This window comes from Neovison vison, chromosome 2 (assembly GCF_020171115.1).
Source record: "Neovison vison isolate M4711 chromosome 2, ASM_NN_V1, whole genome shotgun sequence".
In the NCBI taxonomy this organism is placed as follows: Eukaryota; Metazoa; Chordata; class Mammalia; order Carnivora; family Mustelidae; genus Neogale; species Neogale vison.
Window position 1 is genome coordinate 224,555,819 of NC_058092.1, and position 20,422 is coordinate 224,576,240.

At 41.4% G+C, this 20,422-nt stretch overlaps 1 protein-coding gene across 9 annotated transcripts in view; it reads right to left on the reverse strand.

The window, feature by feature from the left end:
* Positions 1 to 20,422, reverse strand: part of ABLIM1 (actin binding LIM protein 1) — a 221,866-nt gene that overhangs the window by 47,001 nt on the left and 154,443 nt on the right. For all 9 annotated transcript variants that reach the window (XM_044240588.1, XM_044240584.1, XM_044240583.1 and 6 more), the window contains 2 exons: positions 8,824 to 8,911; positions 5,567 to 5,625 (listed from right to left, as the gene is read on the reverse strand). In XM_044240588.1, coding sequence (XP_044096523.1) covers positions 5,567 to 5,625; positions 8,824 to 8,911 — 147 coding nt within the window. The remainder of the gene's footprint in view (positions 1 to 5,566; positions 5,626 to 8,823; positions 8,912 to 20,422) is intronic.

Sequence of the window (20,422 nt, forward strand, 5' to 3'; positions counted from 1 at the left end):
AAAAGGAATACTTTTAAAATTTGCATACATTGCATGTTCACTGCTAAGTCAAGAAAGGGTGAAATTAACTCCCTTGGAGAAAGGGGTTTTATGTTTCAGAGGAAGCAGGAGGGGCTCAGGGGAACAATGTCCCTTCTCTGGAGAGTTTCACAAATGCCATCAGCCTTTACTATGATCAAAAGCCGTATGTCTTTCCTGTGTAAATCTTGACCCCTATACATCCTGATGCATGATAAAAACACAGCAAAAGAATAAAATATTTGAATAAAGCAAAAGCCTGGAATAAAGCAGTATGTACTGATGTTAATAAAACAATAACATTATGTCCTTGTTCTAGACATATATAAAGCCTCCCATTAGCTCTCAAAAAATATGCACACATATAAAAAATATGTTTGATATATTATAGGTTTGCAAGTGCATACGTTATAATAGTGAATGTTAGTTTCAAAAGAAAAAAAAATCTCATGCCCATTTTGTATAGCAGTCCATTCATGCTTTAGCCTCCAAAGGCACATCAGAGAAGCTCCTTTCTAGCATATAGCAAGTGATCCAATGTAGATTATAATAAACTTGGACCTGGGAATATCATCTGCTTTGTCTACAATGAATTATAGCAGAAATTAGAAATATTCAGTCCTGAGTTTTCGTCCAGACAAAATTCACTATTCATATATAACTTTTCCAAGCAAGTAAAACTGAGTATGTTTTTCTTGGGCAATTCTACTTCATCATTTTTTTTTAATCTGTACCTCAGCGTGAGGAATAAAGGAGCGACTGCAGAATATAAATAATAAAATGACTTTCCTCCTATCAATTTCCTTCACAGCAAAACCAGGGCTTACCTCCCGGGCACAGAGGGCTGAATGTTCCTGCAAGGAGTACAGCAGGTTTACCTAGTAACTATAAAAGGGTCTGATACTATCTGGTGAAATGAGCTGCCGCTGGAAGCATCTAGAAGATCAACATATATGTGTGACTTGAGAATTGCCTTGGCGTTTCCAGGCTTCTTCAAAGTTCTGGTGAGCTGTTCCTCAATGGCCAATGGGTGAAGAGGGGCCTTGTCAAATGGCCTGTTTCTCTGCCAGGTCCCCAGCTGTTTACAGCTTTCTGTGATGGAGCTGAAGTTGACTTCATTGTTATTTACAGCCAGATAATGGGAATCAGATGTCCCTTTTGAACCAGGCCGGGAAGAGAGTGGTTATTAAAAACAGAGCTCTCTCTCCTCTAACCCACCACTACCTAAGAGGCTCCCCATCTTTGAAACTTAAGGATCTGAACCAAACCCAAGAATCTCACACTTGATGATGATATTTTTGTTCAAGTCATGAAAATGCATCAGTTGGCTATAGCCTCAGGCTAACAAAAGAGAATGCTATTGGAGTTACAAGGAATACTTTGGGGAAAGGACCCCAAAACTACTGAAAAAGCCACTGCTTGCCGAACAGCGACTCTAATTCTGAGCAGCACTCCTCTGTGGTGGGGACTAGCTTCCGCTCTTCCACTGGATTCAGGAGACTCTAATTTCATTGCGTGTAAAATCTCCGCCACTGGGGCTGATTGAGCTTTAGGACAGAAGGAAGATCAGAATGACCAACGCCAAGTCGGGAGTGTGACCCAGTACTGCGGACCAACCCAACACACCCCACGCCTGGACTCTGCAATTAAGTCTCGCTGCTGATGTCTGGGGAGCGCCGTGGGCTGATCTCATTCTCTGGATGAAGAAACTTAGGGGCTTGATGTCTGAAAGGTGTCTTTCCGCTCTGAATGTATCTACCTCTAACTCTCTTCCAAACCATTTAAAGAAAGAAGGTGAAGTCATAATAAAAGTACAGTCAGCAACTGTCCTCAGCCGTGGCGCAGTCCTGGCAGGCACGGACAAAAGGTGAAGGCACAGAGCCCAGACTGAAGTGTTACGCTATAACCTCGAATTATGAGCAGAGCTAAAAAATGGGTTTCCTCTGGGCTATGATAGGACTGTGGAAAGTTATTATAATTTAACAGGTTTCAACGGATTCTGTGAGACCCCTAAAGAAGGTCAAGTAGGTGCTTGAGAGCCCAGGCTCCTTCCTGCTTCACTGGTCATCTGGCGAGCTGGCCAAGCCCTCTCCTGGCTTCTGGACAGTCCTGCAGGTCAGGCTGCTCTCTTTCTCAGACACATCAGATGGAGCCAGTATGCAGGGCTCCCCTCCTGTCTTCCTAAATTCCTCTGTGCTATGGTGGAAAGAACACAACTTATGGACTCAGAGACCTCGCTTCCTGTCTTCACTCCTCCACTTACTGGTGGGCTAACTCTGGGCAAATTACTTAACCATGATGGGTCTCAGTCTCTCATTTGTAAAACGGGGCCAAGGACAGCTACTTCACAGGGATTCTTAGGGAGAGCACATCAGAGTATATTTAAATCTCCTGGCCTCTGCACAGCAGGTGCCTGGTTCCTCTCATTTCCTTTCTCATTTCACTATTGGTTTCTTGAGCTGAACCAGCACCTTCCCAAGCACTGTGTCCCCCTGGGGTGCTAGTGCTCTTCTCCTCACCAGTCCCAAGCCTTTCTCATCATCTCCATGTGTGCTCATCTCAAACGACCTCCACCATTCAATGCCAAGATCACTTTCCCCAGGAAGTGCCCCCTGAGACCCTTTCTCTCATCTGAGGTTCCTGGACCTACGTGATAGGTTTCTACACCATTTTATAATTATTTTTCTATTATTTACTGGTCTTCCCTGCTATCCAGCCTAGCACTCACTACTGCCGGGTACCTGGCAAATATTGGTTCAATGAACAAATGTGTGAATACAGGACCAAAAGGGGAGCTTCTACAGGGCTCACTTGAATGAACATAATGCTGTAGCCAGTTCTCTAAATGAAAACAATACTCAGGAAACAGCCAGAACGTGAGATGCACATCGTGGGGTGAGAAAAAGCATCTGCTTCTGCGGGAGCCAGAGAAGTTATGGGGGAAAAGCAGCATGGAGAGGACAAGCGACAGAAGCCCGGGGCCAGGACAGCGGCTCGAAGCCTCAGCCTAGACACAGCGCCAACCTGCAGAGACGGAGACCGTCCTGTGCGTCGAACCAGACTTTTGGGATAAAAGAAATCGGATGAAGAACGATGCGTGTTTGGCAGCTGCCATAAAACATGAAAAAAGGGAAGAAATGAACAAAGAAATATCCTCAGTTTAGAAACACTATACAAACAAAACAAAACGAAACCTTTGGGAAAATGAAGTTGATAGTAACTGTCAAGGGGCATCGCTTTATAGTTTGTGTGTGTGTGTGTGTGTGTGTGCGCGCGCGCATGTGTTCGTATGTTCAAGGTCCCATGTGTAAACAGCATACTTACTGGTCTTCAAGTTACAGTTTATTTACCTACATTCTAACCCCCCATGATTCCCTTCTATTTATTTCCAGTCAGACAGTTTAATATATGAAGAGTAAGAAGCCAGTGAAGCCATTGAGAGATGTCTTTAAGAATCTATCATTATAAATGGTCTGTGAGTTCTTAAATACCAAGAATGTAGATTACTCAGTAGGGTTGCAGAAAAATTCTTAAAACATTTTCATTTTGCTATGGTAACTGCACTGATGTGGTACCCCATGAAAGGCTTGGAAATCTTGGCTCAAGGTCTGTGATCTGTAGACACACCCTTAAGAGAGCACAACATTCCTTCCCTTATTCGAAAAACCATTCCCCTTTAAACCCCACCAATGTCAGCACACGCCCTACTCAGGGCACTGGGACCTCTTCCCCGCTGGAGTGCTCGGTCCTACACACTCCTTCGCTTCCCAAACGTGAGCAAGCTGAGGGTTGGACTGACCTCCCAAGTGGCTGAATGTTGGCTTTAGGAGAAAAGTCTTGGAATTTTCTGGAAAACTTGACTAAAGGAAGAAAAACTAACAGCTCTTCTTGGCCAGAAAGAGGAGAAGTATTTCACTCATTGTTTTCACAAGCTTATCCAGAGAGTTCTATCAAGATGCAATCAAGAGTGGTTTTTTCCTTTCTTTTTAAAATATCATTTTAGTCACACTATCTGCAAACTCAAGCGATTCTTACAGAGAAAAGACATACATTCCATGCAGTCTGGTCTCATTAGCATTCTTCTCCTCGTCTCCCAAAAGACTTCATCAGAGATGAAGTGAAAATGAATATTCAAAAAAACTGAAAGCAACACAGTAGAGAGAGTATAAACCACTAGTTAGTTGGGGGTTTTCTGGGAAGCATTCCCAAGCTACGCTATGAATTTTACGTTCTTATGATAAAAGTGACAATAACTACTATCTTTAATGTTCTGGGATTTTAGAAAGATAACCCACTTCCAAAGCATCCATAGTTCCTCAAAAATCTCAGACTCTGGTGCCCAACACGGGTGACTGTTCCAGTGTGCACCTGCTGGTGAGTGGACTTGAGGGTTATACACACAAGTTCAAGTTGAAGCTGTTATGTGTCCACCATCCTGATACTGGTGGACAAATTCCTTTTCAGTTTGTCTTGTTTTTACTCCATTATTATGAGAATGAGGGTTTTTTTTTTCTTTTCCATAGAAGTATGATGCCGATGGGGTTACAATGCAGAGCTGCTTACACCTACTAATGGCAGCTTAAGAAGACCTGATACTACACTCCAGAGTTTGGCTTCCAAAGTAACTTCAGGTCTTTCTTTTCCCTGAGATGCCAAGTGGAACACAGCCAACTATAGTTTTTCCAGGGGTATCAGTAAGTCAGCTAAACCAAGAGCCTGGGATCCTATGGACTGGGATCCAGTGTGATTACTGCTCAGAAAATATTTCACAGTCCAAGGGAAAAACCAGGGGCATCTGATTAGGATACAGATAATGATACTGACTTATAAGCGTGTACAGCTCTTTGCTTCTGAAACATATAAAATAATGTCATCTGGAGGTGTTGTCAGGGCTGAATAAGACCAGGAGAAGGTTTTAGAAGTGAGAGGTGGAGAGGGTCTATCCTTTTGTCGGAGCACTTAGTGTTCAAGGACAGTTACTGAAACATTTTGATGTTACCTAAGAGTTAAGTTACCAGGATGCTTATTCACACTGACACTTTTGGGCACATCATTGTTTTCCCCAACGGTTTTATCTGACAAACCATCAGCTTCTGGAGACAGAGGCTACTCAGTGAATTTGGATTTAAGACGTCAGTAAAATGTACCATGGATGCAGAGTTTGGGTTGGGGTAGTACATTATGGACTAAGTACAAAAAAGTCTGGTAGGTCACCAGATATCTGACTTAGAACTTGATGAATAATTTCTTCTCATCTGTATGTTTTGACTGTTTCTTGAATGCTTTCCTATGAACCTGACTAGGGAGGCAAGGCTTACTTTCTCCAATACAAGCATGGGAACAAAAACCACAATCAATTTAACATTGGAGGGAAGGGAACTTCCTTCCCTGGCCAAATGGTCTTTCAACTTGATCTGCTCTTCAGGAAAAAAAAAAAAGAAAGCCATGATAAAGTAATTTCCCCCAAACTCCAGCCCTGAGAATCAGTGGCAATGACACAGATGGCCAGCAAATGCACCTGGCACCCCAGCTCTCATCGTTTCCTTACCCGCAGCTTTTCCTCAGTCTTGGTAGATTGCTTACAGTCGGGATGCCAAACGGTGGAACCTGGAAAGACACGATGCCCGCAAGAGTTAAAGGAAATGGAAAGAAGACATAGTCCTATTAGCCAGAACTTCTGAGAACAGTTCGTATTCTTCTCTATCAGAGGAGAGTGTGAGAGCCCTGGGACCAAGTGAATTATGGCAACTCTAACCACCAGGTGAGTTTTCCTCACCCAGTCTGAGCTCCCTCTAGAAAGGTCGTAATTCTAGACCACAGAGACCACTAACAGGCACAAGAGTGTTCTGACGCAAGAGATGTTTTATTCTTGACTGAGTGTTGTTGCTGTCATTTTGGACCATATTATTATCCTTTAAAAGTCACATCTGTGTGCTTACTACAAGCTGTATTTAATTTAAACAGAAGCCATAAACCATGTTTATAGAACATCAAAACAACCAAGCAATTTAGATGAGGGAAATAGTACCAGACAGTCCATACCCAGAAGCAAAAATCACTGAATTTTTTTATTGATCCAATTACACACGGTCATCTACAAAGATATGGAAAATTAAGCCAACTCGTAGAAAGGTCTAAAGTTATGTTATAAATGCGGAAGTCTTCTTTAACTTTTAACCCTTTAATTAAGAACAATAAGAACAACAAAAGTCTCCACTCTCAAGTGAGTGAAATTACTAAGTGTCATTTTCTGTCCCTGAGTCAATACCTCACCTTCTCTGAGAATGAAGCCCTTCCTTGGAATGGTGCCCGCATCCTAGAACTAAGCACAACACTTAAATCCTATAGAATGCTCTTGTAGGAATTCAAGTCCTCCAGTAGGACTCTGTATGCCTAGATATGTATGTCATTTATACAGCTGTGGGTCAGACCTGTATGTAAGTCCTATGTTCATGGAAGGAGATGTTCAAATATGGTTATGGGCAGAAGAGCCGTAGGAGCACTGGATAAGACTTGAGCAAGTGAAGTTACTAAGTTGAAAGCAGCGAGTAAATGATATGAATTTACTAAGTCTCAGGAGGAACATCAGACCTGTTAAGTCTTTATCTCTTCAAGCAACCACCTGTGTATACTTGAAAATTCACCAATTTAAAAACTCTTGAATTATTTTACACCACTGATTTAAAAGATAAAATAATATTCATGATAAGGATAATACCTTTCCTATCAGAATAATACTTTAATCCCTATCTTGCTTAACCCAGAGCCAAAAAATAAATAAATAAATAAAGGGGGGGGTGAAACAAACAAACCAGACAGACACACAGTCCTTTTAGCATTAGTGTTTACTCTGAGGCCGGCTACAAAGCACAGGAAATCCTCTTAATGTGGGTGGCCCAGGAGTAGCATTCACTCTGAAGGTTCTACTGAGTTGGAACACTTGGCCAGATCACTGGGTTTGCTCACAGGGTCACACTATTCTCTGTAGGTCAGATGCACAAGGACTGTGACGTGGGGAGCATGTCAGATGCTGAGGAAGATGAACTACTCTTTCTTCAAGGACATGTCGAAAGGGTAGGCAAAGGGCACTGAAGCCCAACTCTAGAAGCCATTTACAACCACCCCCGGAATTCCGAGGGCAGCCCATCTTAACGGACGGTTGTTTATTTGTAGTATGAATATGTTCTCATTGGTGCACAGCTTGAAATCACTCTCTATTCAGGTTACAGAAGCATGTGAACGTGCGGGGCTGCACCAAGAGCCTTTGAGTCTCAGTTCCCAGCAGACACGGGGCTGCCACACACTCTTGTGTCTTTGTTTAGGAGTACCAGCATAGACACACTAAATCTAAAACAAAGCCTGGAGACCAAATGGAGAATTAATATCGATTCCATGCTGAAAATGCAAAGTGACACCTGCCTGTGGCTATGGAGACTCACAGCCTGCCCTCAGAGACTGTCTCCACGTGAAACTATGGGTTTGGGGGCCTGTCACTTGTCTTTATTGGGCCCTTTAAAATTCAGTGACTTTTTTCATCAGAATTTTCCAGACTGATCATTTAAAAGTAAGTGATATTTGGACTGTCAATTTCTCATAGAGGCAGCATTTTTCAGAGAGTAGATAAGACTTTGCTTTAATATTCAAGAATCATGTCCATTGACTTTTCTTCATTGTATAAAAACAAAATAGAGAGCAAAGGAACCATTCATTAAAAATACACGTCGTGTTAAGTGCAGAGAGACAAAGAAGTGAATGTGAAAACAGATGAGACCTGGTAATTACCAAACTGAATGAGCACCAGCTTCCATGGTTCTCGTTAATTTTACTGATAAGCCCTTGTCGATTTAATGACTCTTTCTCCGGCTAAAAATAGTAAAATGTTTGTGCAGATGGTGCTGTTTGACTGGAAGAGAATCCTCCCCCGAGCTTCTCGCTGAGAAACGTCAGCATTTTAGGGGAGATAAAAACTAGTCATGGTTGTACACTGGGAAAACTTCTCAAAATGATTTTCAACTTGAAAAAATCTGGGGGTACCTGGGTGGCTCAGTCGGTTAAGCATCCCACTCCTGATTTAGGCTTGGGTCATGACTTCAGCATTGTGAGATGGAGCCCGGTTTTTGGCAGGGAACCTGCTTAAGATTCTCTCCCTCTGCCCCTCCCTCCCATCATCTCCCAAAATCTGATGGCCCTCAGGTAATGAGTACTTCTTTGCCACCAGAAACTTCTCCACTTCTCTTTCAGGGACTCTGGAAATATTTTCTCTCACCCTCCTGCTATCTTTCTTTCAGTATGAGAGCTATGTCATCTTAACGGGATGAAATACATCTGTGATGCAATTCACCAAATATGAGATTTTCTTCTTCCTGAAAGCTTGCATCAGAGCAGGCTGGAGGCATTGAAAAATCCTTCTCGTGGGGTAGTGAAAGGAGCAAAGACAAAGTACCATCTAGAAACGCTTTATCTTTCGTCTTGTTTCCCACACCTCCTGGGGAAGGTTGGGAGGAGGTGTTGCTAATTTTCACTCTTGCCTCACTTCCATCGGACCAAACATCAAGTCCTATGCATTCACTCCAGAAGCAAAGCATTCCTTTGTTAAACAGACTCAGGGGCTCATGGCCAGCATGTCAACTGCTTGGCTGACTAATACTAACTGATGAGGTAACTTTTGGCCACGCTCATTTTGGATCTGGGGAGCCTTGCAGCTAATGAAATGCCTCCTTCTCTAAAAACAAACAAACAAATGAACAAAGCAAGGTTTTCCTTTCCCAGATGAGAAGAACTTACTGAATTCCTGAGACACCTTACCTTGAAGATACATTTCCTCTCCTTCGGTGAACATCTGGTTGCATCTGCTGCATCGTGCACAGCTGGGGTGGTAATGTTTGTCACCTGCCTGCAAGAGAAGAAGAAGAGGGAGGGACTCCTTAGTTTGCCCCTTGTCACAGCTCCCAGCCTCTTTTCTGGATCTGGGGATTTGGAAGCAAAGAGAAGCAGCTGAGGCAGGAAAAATAACTGCCCAACTGACCTAACCTTCCTATACCAATAGTCCTGGAAGTGGAAGCTGACCCCATTAGAACTGGAAGGGGCTTAAAGACCAGCTACTGGTGCCTGGATGATGGGGCTGCCTTGCTTCTCGGGGTTTCTGGCGTCTACCTCTTGGCCTGGTTGCTCTTGGATGGTTACTAGTTACACACCATGGCCCTGAGATGACTCCACTCCATCTCCAAAAAATCCCACCCCCAGAACATTAACCTCCCAAATGATGTGGAGACTCGTACTGATTTGTACTGATTTGCAATAAAAAGAAAGGAATTCTCATATTTAGCTAAACTGGCTAAAAATAATAAAACCTATCTAACGTACATCAAGATGGGAAAAACCAAAGTAAAGGACATCATCCACAGCTTTCACCTTAGGAGAACCCCAAATTCTCTCCTGTGTTGCTTATAACAGTATTTTGCCAAAGTCTTCTATTAAGTGTTTTCTAAAGAAGGCATTTTACTGAGATGGCCCTGAATTATTCATGAGCTTTTCACATTCCTAAATATGACAGATGCCATCACAGCAGGTGTTGACTTCCCCAAAGCAAAATGTCACTGGACACAGGGACAATTCTCTAGACAGGTGCCAAGTCACATTAGAGTCATGGTCCAAATGCATGCCTGACAAAATGAAATCTTTTCATTTATAGCTTAGCAAAAAATCTTCACCACCTAAAAATTTTCTAATATACTCCACAATGAAATCATTTTATCAACCAAGAGTGAAATATTTCTTTTGCATGAACCATGTGCTATGGCAGTGCCGAGAGCCCAGAGTTAGAAGTAGCCGCATCCTCTATGTTTGCGTAAAATCTCAACAGGAAATCAGAGGCCAGGTAGTGATTCCTTTCTCACACCCTCCAGGAGAACTACAAAAGCCACTTAGCAACAAGAGTGTGAGATGGTAGTTGGTTACTCAAGGCACTCAAGTGGAAAAAAACTGAAGATATTTGAAAATAGAAGCCAGGAATGAAATCCGTTCAATGGTGACAACTGGAAAATTCTAGAAGTGGTGCTCTTGTTTTGCTTCACACACTATTATTTAATTTTTCTTCCCTAGGGGATGAAGGAAGCCTAGGCAATGTCATATAAAGTAGCTCCTTCCTCTAGGCCATCCAGGGTCAAATGTGAGTGAAAGGAGAAAGAAGTCACTGTAAGTTCTAAAGCACTGTAGTCCAGCTGGGATGTTAATGCTGAGAGTTCCCAGCCAGTTAGGACAATCTCGGGATTCTCAAGGAAAATGTAAGTGAAAGAATTAAGGCACCTTTACAGGAAGTTTGTGTAGTCTACAGTGAAAAGCACACTCCCCAGTAAACTGGGAGTAGGAAGACAGATCTTCAAACTGATACAATGTATCTATTGTATTTAGTGGCACAACATTAGCTGCATTCTCAACAAAGAGCACCAAGACAATGAATTACACTTTCACCAAAGCTTTTTTACATTGTTTTAGTCCTAGCCAATGTGATAAGGCAAGAAGAAATAAACATGCAGGTCGTTAATGAAAGAGTTCAAACAGCTAGGTAAAAAATAAGCATATAAAACCCCACAACTTTCTACTGACTAGCAAAACAAATTCTGTCAGTGTCATGGGAAAACAGGACTCCATTTCTAATACCAACAAACACACCCTTCAACGCAAGATCTACATAAAGAAAACTATAGAATTTAACTGATGGACAAAAAAGGCTAACAGGCATATAAAATTTCTGGATGAGGAAACTAAATATTTAAAGATGTCAATTTATCTAAAATGAACCTATTAATGCAATGCATTTCCAATCACAATACTCATAGGAGTTTCGTCTACAGACCTTGACAACCTGATTCTGTAAGTTCATATGGAAGAAGAAAAATGCACAAAAACCAGCATCAACTAAGGGGGGTTTTCCCTCCCTGACATAAAAAAGTTATTCTAAGGCTCAAATAATTCAAGTGCTTTAATACTGGCACAGAACTGGAACGTAAGTCGTGAAACACATAACTTAGGAAAGCCAGTCACACAGCTCTACACAAGAAATTTAGCCTATGATAAAGAAGGCATTTCCAGTGAGTTGCAAAATGGATTATTCCACTAACAGTAAGAACAATGGATTCTCCATACAGAGAAAGGTAAAGCTAGATTCCTAATTCATAACCTAAAAAAAAAGAATTCTAGAGAGTTACAGAGCTAAATACAGAAACAAAAATGTAGAAGTATTAGAAGGATTTATAGGAGATAATTTACTATACTCAGGATAGGACTGCTTTCCTAAACAAGGCAAAAATCTAGAAACAATGAAGACAGATAATGACTCTGCACATGCATAAAAATGTCTAGACTTAGAAAAGTTAAAGGAAGAGCTGCGGGGAAAATAATACTTGCCATGCAGGCCACAAAAAAGATTATTATCCAGAATATATAAAGACAATCTCTAATATAAAGTAAGTGGCAATATGGGCAAAAAGCAATTTGCAGAGGACGCATAGAAGACCCAAAAAATAAAGAATTAGCTCAACTCCACCAGGAATCAGGGAAACACAATTTAGAAAAAAAAAATTTTTCCTCACTAAACTGGCAAAGATAAAGAGAAGACTAATGTGAGGAAAAAGGCTTTCTCACAGACTACTGGTGAACAAAATTCTTTTGAAAGGCAGCTTTGGCAATATTTTTTCAAATTTAATATGCACATAGGAAGCTAGCCTACAGAAACTCTCATACCTTACAAGTGTATGTACTTAAGAGTATATGTATTCAGGATCTCAACATTATTTATAACCGCAAAGAACAAAACAACAGAAAGCAACCTAAATAACCTAAATAAGAAAGTAGTTAAATAAAATATTGAATCATATGTAGCCATTAAAAGAATGAAATAAACTTACATGGAAACAAACCAATGCTGCCAAGAGAAAAAAATCATCCAGAAAAACAATGCCTATAATATAGTCCCATGAAGCACTGGCTGAGAGTGTGGAGACACTGGGGTAAGGCTGACTGGATTCAAATCCTGTTTCAGCACTCTGTGGTCTTGGGAAGGTGGCAGGATCTCTAAACATTCAGCACTCCACTGTTTTAACTACCTCATAGGACGTGATTAGGGTGAATGATCATATGATATTTTGAAAATGGTGCAGCACATCACTACATACGGTAATAAACCTAGAAACAACAACAATGAACAGTAACACTCTGAACAGAGGTGGTCCCAGGGCCATTCACAAAAGAGAAAGCTTGTCAGTACAGTTTGGCACGCTGGTAAAAGGCCCCCCCAGTGCCTGTTCTTTCCAAGGACAGGTATAGGAAGGTAACTGTGTTACACAAACTGTCATATGAGGTGGATGGAAGATACACCAAGGTCCCAAGCAGCAGGGCTGTGGTCTAGAAACCATGAGCAAAAACACTACTAAGAAACAATACCATCGTAACCCAGGGACATCGGTTTTGACCCATGCACTCGCTCATCTCACAATGCCAAACATGTCAAGTAATGCAGGGAGCCAGAATCAAAGGCCACTTCACAGCCCTTCAAAAGTCTGGTTTTAGGGTGCCTGGGTGGTTCAGTGGTTTAAGCCTCTGCCTTCAGCTCAGGTCATGATCTCAGGTCCTGGGATCGAGCCCCATGTCGGGCTCTCTGCTCAGCAGGGCGCCTGCTTCCCCCTTCTCTCTCTCTGCCTGCCTCTGCCTACTTGTGATCTCTCTCTCTATCAAATAAATAAATAAATAATCTATTAAAAAATCATTAAAAAAAAAAAAAGTCTGGTTTTGTAGCAGTGTGAGCCCGGGGGACCACCCAGTCTCAAGGACAAGGGAGCCTCTGCTTTGCATGGGAAAGTCACTTCCTCTCTTTCATTTCTTCTTACTCCGGTACCCATGACGGTTCACAGTCAAGCCCTATGCACAGGGCCAGGAAAAGGGATCAGAGCTGATCACAGATGTGGGCTCCTATGCAAACCAACCCCCAACATGGACATAGCTTAATCAAAGTCATTTACACTGGAGTCTGTCTACAGAAGAAGGAAGAGTATCTCAGATCATGAGCAAAATGGAAGACCAGTGCCTACATAAGAACAGACAATAAACATGTAAATCATTATGAAGAGGAGGTTATTGATTACAAACTTTTAAAGTAAACTGTGGGCTTTGTTGTAACAGGTGACTTCATAAAGGACAGTGACTAGGTAGCTGGCCCCAAGCCCACAGCCCAACATCCCGCTGTGCCTGAGCCTGTGGGGCCAGATGTGTTGCCAGGACACCGCCCCCACCCCCTGGCCGCCGCTGAGCTCCACAGTGGCTGTTTTCCACCCATCTTTCTACCCTGCTATGTTAAAAAAAAGTACAGCCTATTTTGTTCTTTTTCACATATTCAAAATGCACATATTAAAAGTCTACATTCTGGCTGGCATTGAACTCTATGGAAAGTAAACAATTTGCTTATTTAGCTGAGTTTTATAAAACACCTGCCTACACATTCAAAGTGGAAAAAATGGCTTGCCTTTAATAGTGCTGATTATGTCAGACTTCTGTGGTAATTATTACTATTTGGTTAATCTCTAAATTGGAGCAGGAACTTGAGCATACAGACTAGAATACCATCTGGAGTAATACCATTTACTATAAGGCAGGATTTAGTTTAACCCATCAATTTATTTTATTTTATTTGAAAATCCACCGTCTGGCAGAGCAGATAATTCTGAATTCCTTGTGGATCAGGGGGTGCCCTGGGAAAGGACTACCATGTTTGCAACTGCCATTCCTTAATGTGCTACCCATGAGACCTCAATGATGTCACTACCTAACCTCTCAAGCCTCCAGGCCCCTCATCTGTAAGAAGTGAAGGGCTGGATTAGACAATTTCAAGTCCCATTCAGCTGTAAAATTCTATGATTCTGTGTGAAATCCCATACCTCTACAAGCTCACACAGCAGTGTTAACCGAAAAGCAATTTGGGTAGAGAAAGGAAACTCTTGATGGCAGGGAATGGGGTTTAAGCAATGACTCTATAGTGCCTTATACCAAGGAGGATTTCTGGATGCCCTAAGGCCTGTGCCAACTCTAACAGCCCACCGGAAGTAGCAAAAGAGAACTGTAATTACAGGACCCATCCTTGGACAAATAATCTGCTTGCCAGATAATCTGCTTAGCTCCTGTATGACCAACTATACTTTTTTAGTTTTTCTTTACCCTCTTTCTCTTGCTCTACTCCTAACAAGAGCCCAAGAGATGGGGAAGAGGGCCTCTGAGGTCAATCTTCAGCCATTTATACTAATGTTCTACCTACTTCAAAAAGACACTTGCAGATTCTTATCAGAGAAGGTCATGATCTATAAACAACTGGACAAAAACCTTAGAGGAAAAGAAAGTATCAGGACTCCAAACTCAGGCTAACCTGTGATGATCCAAATTTCTCAGCAGATGAGGAAAAAAGAAAAAAGAAAAGGGCCACTAGAAGTCTCTTTTGAAAAAAAAAAAAAAAAATGGCCACATACAACTGTCACTAGACAGGCAAGGTTTCCCAGTCTAAATTAGTAACAGACATTATAGGCTGAATTTCTACCAGGTCTGGCTCTGTGCCAGGCATTGTATCAAGGACTCTAAGGGCCTGCTCTCCCAACATTTGTCATGTAGGTGCTATTTTACAGTCCTAGACTGCAAGCAAAAAAACTACCACTTAATGTGGCCAGTGTACTCGGAACCCCCAGTGCTTCCAAAAAGTAGAGCCAGGCCTACCCTCTAAAAGCACCAAAGCAATTCTCATAGAGGGAAAATGCTCCTGGAATTGAAAATTATCTTCCACACTAGTTTTGCTGATGGTTGGCAACGCTGAAGTCATTATTTCTTACACAGACCCTTGAGAAAAACCAAGGGTGTAACCCTGAGAGATAATTGATTGTAGTCATTTCCATATGGGGAAGTTAAGCTATCAAGGTGTAGGTTGCCTGTTTTTTTTTAAAAGTTCTAACTTGATTCAGAGATGATTTGCTTAGAACACCCAAAGGAATAAACAAATTGCTTTCCTGTCCCCGAGACTGTTGCAAACACAGCTCTGGCTGATAGTGACTTTAGATAAAGGGCATGCAAACACTTAGAGGTAAGTGTGTTGACCTAGATCAGGTCTTTGCTAACATTACTGTGTATAAGCAACACCCAAGATCCTTTTAAAAATGGGTTCAATTAATGGCCTTAAGGTGGAACCTAGGAATCAGCTTCTTTGTCTTACAAACAGTGAAATGATTACACAAATCATCATGACCTAGGGAAATACCAGTCACGGTGGTCTCCAAACCCTAAACCTGATAGTAGGTAAGGAGGCCAAAGAAGAGTAACAAGGATCTGTCACTTACACAGCAGGTGCACGGGTGGGAAAGGAGAGCCAGAATCACGTTAAGTTCCCTGTCTTACTCCTGCAGAAAGGCAGTGTAGGGGCTGACTCAGCCTTCTTTGTGTTTGCTGTTTTTTCCTTGAAGCGGGAGAAATTGCCAATGGGACTGGAATGGCTTGATCTCCGAGTTGAACATTCACTTGTTTCAGGAGTGGTTTTTGTTTTTGTTTTTATTTTTCCTAATGCAGGATCCTGAACAGGTCAGATAATGAGGGTGTGCCTTGGCCCAAAGTCTGTATTCTGGGCTTTGCCCAGGCAGTGTGTGTGAAGCCTAGAGGGCTCTACACAAGTCTATACAAAGCCAACCTGCACAGATGAGAACATCCTTCAGCCAGACACTCTTAACCACCCAACCGCAGCTGCAGCCCCTGCTCCAAACATGTGTGCTGTGTCAGAGGGAGGGGTGGTGGCTCATCTTCCCCTGCGAAGACGCACAAAACAACAGAGAGAAATACACCACTGCCTTCCAATGATCTGATGCCATGCTACTCAAGATATAAAAGAACTCCCTTCTATTTTTAAAAAATACTTCTTTAAAAGAGACAGAGAGGGAGAGGGAGAGAGAGAATCTTCAAGCCGACTCCCCACTGAGCATGGAGCCCAATGCAGCACTTGATCCCAGAACCCTGAAATTGTGATCTGAGCTGAAATCAAGAGTTGGCCATTTAACCAGCTGAGCCACCCAGATGCCCCTCAACTACCTTCTTTTAAGGAGGGGTAAAGAATGAAGAATGTGGTAACATCCCAGTGTACATGCATATCCCATTTTTACAGATGGTTATTGCTTTCTCATCTCCTTCCAAGGAATTAAGTGCAAAAACTTTAAAGCAGTCTTTACAGTTTAATAGTGCTAGATAAATGCTATCTGTGAATGTGTGCATTCCCCACAGGACCTAACCAGTGTCTTTAAACTGATCTATAGATTCAGTTCAATCTCTACCAAAATTCCAGCTGTATTATTTGTAGGGACTGAAAAGCTGATCCTAAAATGTATGTGGCAACACAAAGGATGTATGAAAGTAAAAATACTTCAAAATAATAGGATAAAGTCAGTGAACTTATACTATCATATTTCAAAAGTTTCTATAATGCCAGAAGTTATCAAGACAGCATGGACTGGCACTAGAATAGACATACAGGTTAATGGAGTAGAAGAGAGAATTCCAAAATAAATTCCCACGTTCATGGTTAACTGATTTTAAGTTAAGTGTGAAGACAACTTGCTAGGGAGGGGATAGTCTTGCCAACAAATGACAACGGGACAGTTACATATACATATTCAATCAAGCCCCTACCTCACACCATAAAGGAAAAATGAACTTAAAAATGGGTCATGGACATAAATATAAAAGTTAAAACTATAAAATTTCTAAACAAGAATATCAAAGAAAAATCTTTGTGACTTTGGTTTAATATTTCTTAGATATTCTACAAAAAAATAATTCATTAAATAAAGATTGACAAATTGGATGTCCTCAAGATTAAAATTTTTTTCGCTTCAAAAGACATCATTAAGAAAACAGAAAGATGAGCCACGGATTGGAAGAAATTTGTGCAAATCATATGTCTAAAAAAGGACTCATATCCAGAATATATAAAAACCAATTACATTTCAAAATAAGAGGCCAAGGAATGGGAGAGAAGCAAGAGGGTGGAGGAGGAGCAGACTGAAATGACATCAGGTCTCAGGAGCTCAGCGAGATAGTTATCAAACCATTCTGAATACTTACAAACTCAACAGGAGATCGAAGAGAAGAGGAGAAACTATTCTAGGAACAGAAAATCGACCGCTTTCTGAAAGGTAGGACATGTGGAGAAGTGAATCCAAGGCAACAGGAAGAGAGACCGTGGGAGAGGGGCTGGCTCCCAGCAAGCTGTGGAGCAGTAGAGCACAAAATCAGAATGATGAGAAGTCTGCTCTGGGGAGGGACGTCACTCCAGTGGCTAAGTGCCGTGTGGAGTCCTCGCAGGGACAGTGTGGAGTCCTTGCAGAGACAGTGTGGTCTCAGGACCCCATGGAGTCACAGAAGGATTGGAGGTGTCTAAGTGTAGCAGAGCTCGCAGGTATCAAAGCGGGGAAGCTGGGTGCAGAGACAGAGACAAGGAGTGAGGTCTCAGCTCAAGGTTACCTTAAACTGTGATCCATGGCACAATCAGGGCACTGCTCTTTGAGCAGGGATCCCACATGTGGCAGATCCGGGGAGACTCACCTTCCTCCTCTGGAGGCAGGAATCTGCTGGGTTTGGAGACTCCAAAAGGGGTTCTGTGTCAGAGACAGAAATGCCTGATCACAGGCCAGGTGAGCTCAGAGTGCGATCGGAGACCAGGGAGATGGGAGTGATTGACCCCTTTTCTCTAAGGGCACACTGAGGAGTGGGGCACCAAGCTCTCAGCTCCTCCAGGCTGCTGACTAGGAGGCTGCCATTTTCACTCCTGTCCTCAGAGCTCTACGGAAAGCGTTCAGGGAATAAAAGCTACCAAGAGTGAACCCAAGGAGATTACTTAGCCTGGCCCCTGGCAAGGGCGATGCAATTCCACCTATGACAAAGACATCTGAGAATCACTACAAATCACTACAACAGGCTCCTCCCCCAGAAGATCAGAAAGAACACTGAGGCAAGACCAAGATCACTGCTCAAGAAGAAAAGTGGAAGTCCAGAAATAGGGGAAAATAATGCATGGAATTCATGGCTTTTCCCCATGATCCTTTAGTTTTACAAAGTTAAATTTAATTAAAAAATTTTTTTTTCTTATCCTAATTTTTTAATGTTTCCCCTTTCCTCTTTCAAAGTGTTTCAACTAGTTTATCTTAATAATACCTTTCTGAAAAAAAAAATCTTTTTAAACTTTCATTATTATAGTCATATTTTATCCTTCATTGTATTTAACTTATTTTTTGTATACATATAGGGGGTTTTTTTCTTCCTAAAAAATTTAGGGATACAGTATCTTCTAATAGATCAAAATATACCCTAAATCTAGCAAAAGGCTTCATACTAGTCTCCAGCCAGAGCACATCCCCCACCAACCTTTTTTCTTCTTTCTTTTTCCAACCAACTTATCAATTCCTTTTTTAGAATTTTTAAAAATTTTTATTCTTTACAGTCATATTCCATCCTTTCATCATGTTTACCCTTATTTTTGTATATATATACACGTCTTTATTTCTTTAAAATTTTGAGAGGTAGTTTATTCTAAGAGACCAAAATACATCCAAAATCCAGTGGGTGGCTCTGTTCTATTCACCAGTCTAATATACATATATATTAATTTTTTTACCCCCTTCTCCCCTGTTTGGGGTCTCCTCTGATTTGGTTAGCGTACATTTTTCTGGGGTCTTTGCCACCCTTTTAGTATTTTATTTTCTCATTCATATATTTTTATCTGGATAAAAATGACAAGGCAGAAAAACTCACCACAAAAAAAAAAAAAAGAACAAGAGACAGTACCAATGACTAGGGACCTAATCAATACAGACACTGGTAATATGGCAGATACAGAGTTCCGAATGACAATTCTCAAGGTGCTAGCTGGGCTCGAAAAAGGCATGGAGGATATTAGACAAACTCTGTCTGGAGAAATAAAACCCCTTTCTGGAGAAATAAAAGAACTAAAATCTAACCAAGCTGAAATCAAAAAGGAATTAATGAGGTGCAATCAAGAATGGAGGCTCTTACTGCTAGGATAAGTGAGGCAGAAAAGAGAATTAGTGATATAGAAGACCAAGTGACAGGAAATAAAGAAGCTGAGCAAAAGAGAGACAAACAACTACTGGACCACAAGGGGAGAATTATCTCTCGATGAAACAATATTAGAATAATTGGGGTTCCAGAAGAAAAAAGAGAAAGAGGGGTAGAAGGAATATTGGAGCAAATTATAATAGAAAATTTCCCTTATATGGCAAAGGGAACAAGCATCAAAATCTAGGAGGCACAGAGAACCCCCCTCAAAATCAATAAAAATAGGTCCACACTCCATCATCTAATAGTAAAACTTACTAATCTTAGTGACATAGAGAAAATCCTGAAAGCAGCTATGGACAAGAAGTCTGTAACATACAATGGTAGAAATATTAGATTGGCAGCTGACTTAGCCACTTTCTATCAGGCCAGAAAGAACTGACATGATATATTCAGAGCACTAAATGAGAAAAATATGCAGCCAAGAATACTATATCCAGCTGGGCTGTCATTGAAAATAGAAGAAGAGATAAAAAGCTTCCAGGACAAACAAAAATTAAAAGAATTTGCAAACACCAAACCAGCCCTATAAGAAATATTGAAAGGGATCCTCTAAGCAAAGAGAGAGCCTAAAAGTAGTAGACCATAAAGGAATATAGACAATATACAGTAACAGTCACCTTTTTATTTTAAAGATTTTATTTACTTGACAGAGATCACAAGGCAGAGAGGCAGGTAGAGAGAGAGGAGGAAGCAGGCCCCCCCCACTGAGCAGAAAGCCCAATGCAGGACTCGATCCCATGCAGCACTCGATCATGACCCGAGCTGAAGGCAGAGGCTTAACCCACAGGCAATACAATGGCACTAAATTCATATCTTTCAATAGCTACCCTGAATGTAATTGGGCTAAATGTCCCAATCAAAAGATAAAGGGTATCAGAATGGATTAAAAAAACAAGACCCATCAATATGCTGCCTACAAGTAACTCATTTTAGACCCAAAGACACCTCCAGATTTAAAGTGAGTGGGTGGAAAACAATTTACCATGCTAATGGACATCAAAAGAAAGCTGGGGTGGCAGTCCTTATATCAGATCAATTCGATTTTAAGCCAAAGACTGTAATAAGAGATGAGGAAGGACACTATATCATACTCAAAGGGTCTGTCCAACAAGAAGATCTAACGATTTTAAATATCTATGCCCCTAACATGGGAGTAGCCAACTATATAAACCAATAACAAAATCAAAGAGACACATCAACAATAATACAGTAACAGTAGGGGACTTTAACACCCCCTCACTGAAATGGACAGATCATC